This window comes from Octopus bimaculoides, chromosome 2, assembly GCF_001194135.2.
Source record: "Octopus bimaculoides isolate UCB-OBI-ISO-001 chromosome 2, ASM119413v2, whole genome shotgun sequence".
Classification (NCBI taxonomy): domain Eukaryota; kingdom Metazoa; phylum Mollusca; class Cephalopoda; order Octopoda; family Octopodidae; genus Octopus; species Octopus bimaculoides.
Window position 1 is genome coordinate 122,169,975 of NC_068982.1, and position 11,203 is coordinate 122,181,177.

Sequence of the window (11,203 nt, forward strand, 5' to 3'; positions counted from 1 at the left end):
AAAAAAAAAACACAAACAGTGTTGATACTATCCCTCCCCTCCCCAGTTGAAAGGACTTTGTCTTGTTTTGCAAGTTACTTGGTAACCTCACTGGTGCTGGTGCCACAAAAAAGCATGCAGTACACACTGTAAAGTGATTGGTGTTAGGAAGGGCATCTAGCCACAGAAACCATGCCAAAACAGATGCTAGACCTTGGCTCAACCTTCTGGTTTGCCAGCTCCAATCACTGCCCAACCCATGCCAGCATGGAAAATGGATGTTAAATGGTGACATTGATGATGATGCTGATGATGTTGACGATACATATCAAATATGCAAGTCAGCATTCAGTAACAACCTGACATCACCAGCCAAATCTCTTTCTTAACTCTTATAGAAGTATTACAAGTTCCTGTATTCCAGGCTTAATACTATCCTCTCCTAAATCCCACATGCCTTTCCAACATTTCACCCACTAAACACATTTCCAAATCTAAATCTGCACCAAATGTTTTCTTTTCAGCTTTTAGCTGGAAATAATTTCAACTAAATATTCTTTTCTACTCTAGGCACAAGGCCCGAAATTTGGGGGGAGGGGGCCAGTTGATTAGATCGACCCCAGTATGCAACTGGTACTTAATTTATGACCCCCAAAAGGATGAAAGGTAAAGTCAACCTCGGTGGAATTTGGACTCAGAACATAGATAAACTACCACTAAGCATTTCACCCAGCATGCTAACGTTTCTGCCAGCTCACTGCCTTAATTTCAACTAAATATTAACTGTATCAACTTCATTTAGATATTCCCACAACACTTTCTAGAGATGCTAAAGATTAAAAATTTGGGCATTTTCCCTTCGCTTTCTCTTACCAACTAACAAATAATAAACAATACAATACTTTACAGTATGATAGAAGAGTAGTTTGCCACTGTGTAAGGGTAGTTTTTAACAATATAGAATGTCCATTATCCATATGAACCGACCAGTTAATAATAGCAGCCAAGCCATTACATGACCATGCAACCAGATAATAGCAGCTAAATCTTCTTCATATCACACCCTTCTCTCTTATAAAAAAAAAATAACACATTGAATAGTTTTGTTTGTAATTACACTATGTGCAAATAAATATAAAATATAAGATAGCCATGGGTGTAGTATTGTGATCACAGGTTTGATAATACAAGTTGACCCGGGTCATATGCAACAATACAACAATCATTATCCATGCTAATCCTTTTCAGTTAGCTCTATTCTCGTCTCTCCTGCAAGATAACTAAAAGAGATTATGGCCATTGCACTGCCTCCATTCAGACTAACAAATAAACAAAAAGTTTTAATAAGGATGTAATCTAGAAGTGTATCACTTACCTTTCTTATTATACATAGCTGCTACATCTAGAGGAGTTGCTGAAACTTTATTAACCATCTGTATATTAGCTCCAGCCTGAAATACATTGAAAAAGTGCATTTAAAAAAAAAAGGTTTTTAGTTCAAATTTCAAGATAAATGAGAGAATATTGATTTCTAGTACAGACACAAGACCACACATTTTAGGAGAATGAAATCAACCTAGATACTTGAGTTGTGTTTGTTTTAACATCCCAGAAAGATGAATCTTGGTGGGATAGTTAGTTGGGTAATATTATTAATTCTTTGTGTTACAAATATATGTAAGATTTAATAATGATACTGTAGTGGTGATCTGAAACCTAACTGCTAGATACTTGGCCAGACATCATGAGTAAACCACCACAGTTTCATGTGATGGATCTATAAATCAACGAATCAGCGTGAGGTTGTGGTGTGATGTGGTTTTCATGAATGCTCAACAATTTAACCTCTTGTCCCCAATAAAAACTGTTTCTAGCACTCAATTCACTTCAGAGTATTGAAGGTGGCGGCTGACTGATTCATTTTCCTTCCCTTTTGCCATGCAGATGGTTCTGGACATTTGTGCAGACAACTTCAGCTTCTCAGACAGACTGTCTGTCCTGAACATTCACACAATATTGCATAAGTAACTTCTATGGATGCAGCATAGTTTCTCTCTCTCCTATTTGGCAGTTTTAAATATTGTTCATTGTAAATAGCCAACACTAAATATCATTATATTCAGCAATAAATATCAAGTTAAATGTTCATAAGTTTGCTTCAGTTATTATTCTTGCAACCAACAATGACATCCATATGTACACTACACATCTATATATATATAAAATTGAGAATATATGTCTGTGTGCCTGCGTGTGTGTGTGTCTGTGTGAATTCCTAAAACTCCAGAACTACACAACCAATTTCATTCAAATTTTACGGTTGTGTTTTAGTAAAAAAACAATTTAACTTCTTGCATACTTCCAACCCACAGCAACATCATACCTCCTCCACTATTTAAGTATTACGTGTCAAAAGTGAAACAAAAACACTCATGTCATTCGAACCAAATAAAAATTACTTGTTGTTAATAAAGCCACCCAACATACTCCTGAAGTGTACCTTCATTGACCAACTCAAATGACATGCAAACCTCTCAACAATACTTATTATCATTATTTCTTATATCAACACAAGTCAAACATTTATAAGAATGAAGGTAGTTGTAATGAAAGCATGTTGGTAGTAATAAACAGTTATTGTTTTTGTGTAGCCCCAGATCAGTTCTATTCAGCAAAGCTAGGACACAGGTAGTTGACAAAATAATTAAGAGCAGCCCACAGATTTGTTCTTGCTGATAAACTATGCCTCTGCCTAGCTGAGGGTTGAACATGTAATTTAAGAATATAGAGTGCAGTATGAAATTTTCGGCATGTTGTGTTCTCTCCATGTCCAGTCTATTTATACCTGTAAATTCTGCTGGTGACCTTAACAGTCTCTCTCAGATGCTATACCTCTTGTTGATGATAAAGTTGTGTGTTGGTTGTTATGAAGATGCGACATGTTATGCTTCTGTAGTAATAACGTGTGTATTGTACATATGTTTGTAAAGGGGTGGGTGAATACTCTAATATGATATTGTAATGTCTTCCAAATTAGTTTCAGTGACAACTTTAAATTAAACTGTGACTCAATGAAGAACATTAGCATATATTTTAAACTTCAATGTACTTAGAAACATTCAGTTAATGTGGTCATCAAAATTCCATATTCCACAGACTGATGTAGAATTGCTGTATAAAATCTCAATATACTGTTGCCTGTTAGTCTATGTTGGTTGAAGGCCTTCTTATCAATGCTGGAAAAGTGAACTTCTTAACCATTCAACCATACTGCACCAGCAGAGGGGCAAGCATGAGTGTGTGAAGCTAAGAAGTTTGCTTTGCAACTATGTGGTTTTGGGTTCAGTCTCACTGCACAGCACTTTCAACATGTATTTTATTATCATCCTAGATTGACCAATTTCTAGAGTGAATTTGGTAGACAGAAACTGTGTGGAAGTTTTCTCTTAACTAAGTAGTTTGGCAAAAAGAGACTGATGGAATAGATACCAAATGTAAAATATGTGCTGGATTCAATTTGTTCAAATAAATCCTTCAATACAATGGTCCAATATAGCCACAGTTCAATGCCTGAAACAAGCTAAAGAAATAACAGAAAAACATGTGTGCATGCATGTGTGTGTGTGTGTGTGTGTGTGTGTGTGTGTGTGCACGTGTGTGTGCGTGTGTGCGTGTGTGCTCACATTAATATTGATTTTCCACATCTCTGCCAGTTATCATTTGAGTAAAACGATGATATGATGATTGTATCACTGTGAAATTAAAAAAAATCCCTTATTTGAAAAATAGGTAATGGTTGGCATCAAGAAGAGCCTCTGGCAGTGAAACCCTGTCTCAAAAAATATGGTAAGATGGACATAAAATGAATGAACATACAAAGAAAAAAAAGAAAAGAAAAAGAAAAAGCATACACTTTACATTCATTCATTCAAGTGGTGATGTTTTTAGTTGAATGGAAATGATATTACACTAATGCTTTGTGAGAGATTTGAAACAAATATGAAATAGCTACCGTTAAAAGTTTCAGCATAACTAAAACTCTGTTATCACAGTCACATTGGCAAGCAATATGGAGAGGTGTATTACCATCACTGTTCTGTATGTTCACCTGCAATTTAAAGAAATACATTCATTTAGAAGATTGATACAAACACACACACATTTATAAGGGAAAGTAGAGGATTATTGAAACCCCCCACCACTGTCTATCGTTTGCTTCAGTACCAATACCTAGCTCTTGGGTGCAGTTAGAAAATCCTCATGGCTGCAAACATTTGAACCAGTTCTCTGGTCCAAGAATAACTCAATGCTTTGATGTATTGTTGCCTGTTGCATGTATCCAAGTTTAATGCCAGTACTCGTTAGAGGGTACAGGTGGAAGTGGTTCTTCAGCTGAAGGTCTCTTCTGAATAAGACAATAAACTAGCTCAGTAAATAACACTTCAACTGACTGTCCTATTTTCTGACATGTGTGCCTGTGTCCAGGAAACAATTTATAGTGAACAAAGCAGTGGTGATACTATTACTATATGCAGTGGAATTGTGCCAGTGATCAGGTTAGAAATGTGTGATGGAAACTAATGATACTGTATAGTATACATATACAAAACTGTTAAAAGAACACAAAGTGAATACAACTGTATAAGTCTGTTTTTAAATGTCTAACATGACTATTCTGTGATAAAACTGTTAAATTATCAATGTTGAGGTGGTGTTTGAATTTTCTCTGTTAATAAATCATTAATGAAAAAGATTTTTTAGTAAGGATACCTACTTTACTTCCATTTTGCAGAAGAAGTTCCATCAAGTCAGCTCGGCCACAAAACACAGCCATATGAAGAGCGGTATTTCTGGAAGATAAAACAGTATTAAATATACATCAGAATCAAATGAAAGTCCTCTGGAGAAATACTGTAACTGTATATTTCTAAATTATCAACTGAGATTCTAGTGTGTCTAAGCAGATTGATACTCACAGTGGTTTATTGATGGACATGCACTTTCAAACACTCTATGGGAGATGATTACCAGAAGGAAGAGAAACAAAGTTGATAATTATAATCTCACATTGGCTTATGGCCTTAGATTTATAAGGTAAGGGATTCTGTTAATTAATTAATTAGATAATTAAGTGCCTGACTGGTATTTCATGACCATATTGTGATATAAACATAAACCAGAGTATATTAAAACAATCTGGCTACAATATTTAGAGACTGTGTCTGTCCAGGCTGATAAGGGAGATCAAAGCAAACTATCTAGATTTAATTATGAAAGACAGGAACAAATATTTTAACTAATAAAGTAAAAGGACCTTAAAATGAAAATAAGCAAGATATAGAGTGTAAAAGTTAAAACAGTAACAATAGTTATTGCAGCACTAGGTTTGATAAAGAAATATATGGACAAAAATATAAAAACCACACCATGGCTTATAAACTCTACACAGTCAAAAAAAAATAGCCCTGCTAAGTATAACCCTTGTCCTATGCAAGAAAATTTCAATTTAATAGTAGTACATATCATAAGTACACTTTCTGCACAACACAGATAATACATACTCAACACAACTGACCTCCAATAATAGCATACGGGCCCCTACATATGTACTTTATAGAATCAGCATCTAACACTAATGCATCATGCAACACACACAAAACACAATCACCAAACTGTTACAATTTACCATCCAATATACATTGTGTTTATATATTACTAAGCAACTCTATTGTAACCTTCTCATCTTTTTTTTTTTCCACAAAAGTAAGTCAGGTATGGTGTAAGCATGGTTGTGTGGTTAAAAAGCTTGCTTCCCAATCATGTTATCTTGAGTTCAGTCCCACAATGTGGCATCTTGTGCAAGTGTCTTCTACTATTGTACCAGGTCAACCAAATTTTTGTGAGTAGATTTGATAGACAGAAATTGAGAGAAGGCCATATATATATATATGTGTGTGTGTGTATGTCTGTGTGTCTGTATGGTGTTTGTCCCTCTTCATCTTGATATCATGAGATAGTTGTAAACAAGTGTAACTGTCATAAAAGTGGTATCATTTGTTTCTGGTCTTCTACGAAAACATGTCTGCTCATGGGGAAATATTACCTTGCTTGGAAACAAGTAAGGGTTGGCAAAAGGAAGAGCATCTTTCTGTAGGAAATTTCCCTCAACAAATTCTGTCTGACCCATGCAAGTATGGAAAATTGGATATGATGATGATGATGATGATGATTCAGAAGAGGAAGGGCAGCATCCAAAGATTGATGGTAAGAAGTGAGGAATTTATCTTCAGACAGAAAATCTGGCCTGAATGGTCACAACAGAGCAGACTCCACTAAAAGCACCCTCGAGAGCCACAAGTGGTGGTGTTAAAATGAGTGATAGATTAAGTCTACCATCTATTTCTATCATATAATGAATAATATCTCTAATACCTGACAACTCCATCAACTGAAAAGATCACTTATTTACCTGTAATTTTTTGATGTTCATTGGATGAGAATTAATCTAATACAAGCAAAATCTCATACCTATGCACAACTCACTACCACCACAACCAACTTCAAGCAACCACAAAATGAATAAAGGCATAAGGTGAGTCCTCTCTTGAATATGACTCCTGTCTATTGAAAGTAAATTTTTCTTAACCATTTTGTTACCGTATTTCTGCTGGAATATACTGACTTTGTTTCAATTAATTTTGAAAATATTTAGGAAGTTAGTAAAATAACTTTGTTTGGAACAGAGTAACATGAAATTTTGATTGAAGGTTTTAATTTAGACCACTTTAGACAGGAAGTTTATATCATAGAACAAGGGGCAGTCTCAGGTGGACTGATATCTAATGGGTTAAAACATTTGGCACCATAGATACAATGAAACATGGTAAATTTGCTCAGAAGACATGTGAGCTAGCAGTGCTTAGCTTGCTACATATAGTTATCTATAAACTTCTCACAATCCATATTCAGCTCATTCATCATGTTAACAAATTTAATGTAGTGAACCAAGAAATTTTAATTAACATTACATTGATGACAAGAAAGAAGAATCAGGAACCTAACAAGTAACAACTCTGTTTAAAAGTAAAAGAAATAAACAACAGTGGAAATAACCTTGAAAGTTTAATTAATTTAAATTAATTAAAAAACAAATGTAGGAGTCTGTGAGTCTGATCTTGACTGTATGGTGACAACTCAAGATATGTTTTGATCTTATTAGACCTCTTCAGAGAAGTATGGTTTATATTTATACTGCCAGACAAAATGACTTGATTGATATATTGACCTTTCGATGAATAAAATCTGAGTGGCATAATAACTTGAAAGAAGGATTAGGTATCTTGTGGTGCTACAGATCATAATAGGAACAGTCACTGTATAATTTAGTAAATATTAAATGGTCTGATAACTTAAAAGAACTAGGTACAATGTGGAAGTACATTGTGAATAATTGCAGAGACAGATACAGTAAAATTAAGTCATATAATAATCATTTAACTGGATCTAGTAAAAAATACAAACAAAAACAATGAAAAAAAAACAAAACAAAACAAGGAAAAAACCTAAAAAGGTATTCTAATTTAAATCAGAAAACAGAGGAACAACATACAACAAGGCATTGAGTCCAGTACTCTACCATTTCTGTGATTCCACTACTTTCTGCCACCCCACCATCTATTATAACAACAACAAAAATAGAAGCAACAATTGGATGAAAGTAATATTGCTAACATGATTGTCTTAGTCTTGCACCTTAGAAATTGAGAAATATTATTGTTTAGATAGAAAACACATAGGTAAAGATATTATCTCAAAATATTTTCTCTGTGTAGAATAACACACTTTTACCAAATTTTAACAATGGTATTTGTTTCTCATTCTTTCTTTGATTTTAATTTCAAATAAAATGAGTTGCTGCCATTTTCAGAAGAACAAATTTGGAGAGGAAAAAAAAAGAAATATAAATTGCTTTTTACTAATCATAACTAATTTACTTTGCTCAGAGCAATGAACAAGAAATTTGTAAGAAATCAATAACTTTAAGATTAGAAATAATAGGAATTTTCTATTCCAGAAATTCCTGCTATATTGAGACTAAGTGGAATATTTTAAGAAAATTGCAACACAAAATTACTTTTATCAGACTTTCACAGTTTCAAGATGAAGGATTTGAGATGAAATCAATATGTTTAATTTCAAATTGTTGTTTGTATTCCTTTTCTTCTTTATAATCTTCTCTCTGTCCAGTTCAGATAGTTGTAATTGGCCTGTTTTCCAACTATATTATATTTTGAAGTCATATACTTGTTTAAAATATACATCTACACTTAGTCATTTATTCTTCCCTGCTCTCTCTCTCTCTCTCTCTCTCTCTCTCACACACACAAGCATGTGCATGCATGCATACACACAAACATATGCACTCAGAAATACACAATGACACTTGAAACTGCTTATGCAGGTTTTTAACCTTTCAAAGATTGGTAAAATAGAAAACAAAAAACAAAAACAAAGGTGAGGGAAAAATATGATCTAAACCTACTGATCAATAAAATAACATTTTTGAAGACATGAATATAAATATTCTGTTAAAAATATTTTTCTTAATAGTAACAACATTTTTATATTCACCAAATAAGGTGTGTAATGTGCTTTTGTTGTTGTTAGAGTCTAAATAGAAATCAAGGTTGTTGTCTTAAATAAACAATATGTGTCTGCTTATCATAGTTCTAATCATTCTCACCAACATAACTAGAATAATCACTGTCATTATTCTTGCTTTCATTGTCATAGTTGTGATTATCATAATGCAGTGGTTTCCAAACTTTTTCAGGTTGCTGCCTCACCTTGACACCTGGGCCACTTTCCTAGTGCCCCTACCCTAACTAACCACCACAAACATAGACCTCCTTCTGAAGTAAATTCAAAGCAACTGTATTTTACAAATAAAACTTAACCTAATGAACCCATTATTTTGTTGTTTTTACATAAATCGCTACCCCATTATTGCCTCACTTTTTACATGAATGTATGTATGTACTCTTGATGGCCATTAGCATGCATCACTATGATACTGGCAATGTTGTCTGTTTCCAGTCTTCCATGGTCAGACATAAAAAACACATCTGACCATGGTCAGGTATTACATCACCTATTTCAAGGTGAGGGTTGGTGAGAGGAAGGCCATCTGGTTGTACAAAATCTGCTTCAATAAATTCCATCTGACTCATGCAAGCATGGACAAGTGAATGTTAAAATGATGATGATGATGATGATATGTGTACGTCTGTGTAGAAACATTCAGTAAGACCCATAGTGGAGTACTTGCTTGTATGTATGCAGTAGTGTTCCAACTGCAGACAGAGACATCCTAGGCTGGATGTATTTGACTGATTGTCAATGATTTATTCTCTAAAAACTGGGCCAAAAATGTATGCTTTTCCCCTTTTTACATTCTCTACTCTTCTGACTTGGCCCACTTGCCTATGTCTCACTTGTTCCAGTCACTGCACTGTGTCTAACTGCACAAAGTTTGTGTAAATTACTTTGTCTAGTATTTTCTCCTTAGGACTATAAATCTCTAGAATCCTCTCTCTTCTCATACTTTTCTTGCAAATGTTGATCTGTTTATACTGAGCATCAACTGCATCATTCTCACCAACTAGGTAGGGTCACAAAGGTTGGACACTGGCCATCTTCTGGTTAATCATTTAAAAAAGCAATGTAATGGCTTTATAAGTAAAAAATTATCTTTTATGTTTTACTTGTTTTAATCACTGGACTGCAGCCATGCTGGGATACAGCCTTGAAGGGTTTTAGTTGAACAAATCACCTCCAGGACTTCTGTATTTATTCTTTTTCAAAGTACTTATTCTATTTATCACTTTTGCCAACCCATCAAGTTACATGGACATAAATAAACCAACACAATTTGTTAAGCAGTGGTAGGAAACAAACACAACATGACACACACACACACACACACACACACGCACATGATGTGCTTCTTTCAGTTTCCATCTACCAAATCCACTCACAAGGTATTGGTCAGCTCAGGGCTATAGTAGAAGACACCAACCCAAGATGTCACACTGTGAGACTGAACCCAAAACCATGTGGTTGGGAAGCAAACGTCTTAACACACAGCCATACCTAAGTTTAAATCCTGTAATATTTGAGGCATTGTGGTCAAGCCCCTACTGAGGCACCACTTTCAATTCATTAAAGAGTTTCTTGTATACATAAATCATTACTTACCCTTTAAAATCCTGTTCATTGGGATCAGCAAAAGAAGCAAGTAACAACTGGCTGATTTCTTTTAATTCTGAAATTATAGGAAAAATAATAGATTTTTATTTTGTTTTTGTTTTATTTAATTTGATTTGAGAATTTTTTGGATCAATATGTCTCTGTCTTTTATTATTTGTATTGTATGTGCTTTGGTTTAAATAGTTATTTATGTTCAACTCTGTCCAAACCTTTTTCTCAACCTTGTCACTGATACCTTCCTTCTTCCAGTTCCCTACAAAACTCCCCATCCTCTTTTCTTGCTTACCATCCCACATTCCTCCACCTAGAATCATCACCTACTCTCTCTTCTGTTCACCCTCATTAATAGGAGCCACTTTAGGCCCTTAGTCTAGCAACTTATGAAGCAATCTTCACTAGTTCTGCTGCCATGAAGAAGCATCAAGCACATTCTGTAAAATAGTAGGCATTAGGAAGGGTGTCCAGCCATAGAACCCATACCAAAGTGGACATTGACAGATAATTCGCTTCTTTCCTTCAACTTCTCAGGCCCTGTCAAACTGTCTAATCTATGCTAGCATGGAAGCTGGACATTAAATGACTATTGATAATGATGATGATGATGACGATGATGACGACAATGATGATAATGGAGAAGTGATTTTATATTCTTGTAAAACTTGGATTAATGCAAGATTAATTTGAGAGCATGAATGATCATATCTTTTATGTTACAACTTACAAACATCAACATGCATTTATGTTGCACCTATATGTACATACAAATATTCATGCATGGCTGTAGAGTTAAAACAATTACTTTTCAACTGCATGGTTTTGGGTTCTATCCTATTGTTCAGCACCTTGGGCTTATACCATGACCCTGGGTGAACAAAAGCCTTGTGAGTGAAGCTTGGTCAACAGAGGCTATGTGGAAGCCTGTTAGAAGAAGATTAATCCATTACATAGTTTAACA

General features: G+C 34.6%; 1 protein-coding gene across 1 annotated transcript in view; it reads right to left on the reverse strand.

Moving 5' to 3' along the window:
• The window catches only part of LOC106877910 (uncharacterized), a 102,088-nt gene that overhangs the window by 34,356 nt on the left and 56,529 nt on the right, over positions 1-11,203 (reverse strand). Inside the window, exons 3-6 of the mRNA XM_014926961.2 lie at positions 10,237-10,303; positions 4,754-4,829; positions 3,992-4,087; positions 1,355-1,430 (exon numbers count right to left, since the gene is read on the reverse strand). Coding sequence (XP_014782447.1) covers positions 1,355-1,430; positions 3,992-4,087; positions 4,754-4,829; positions 10,237-10,303 — 315 coding nt within the window. The remainder of the gene's footprint in view (positions 1-1,354; positions 1,431-3,991; positions 4,088-4,753; positions 4,830-10,236; positions 10,304-11,203) is intronic.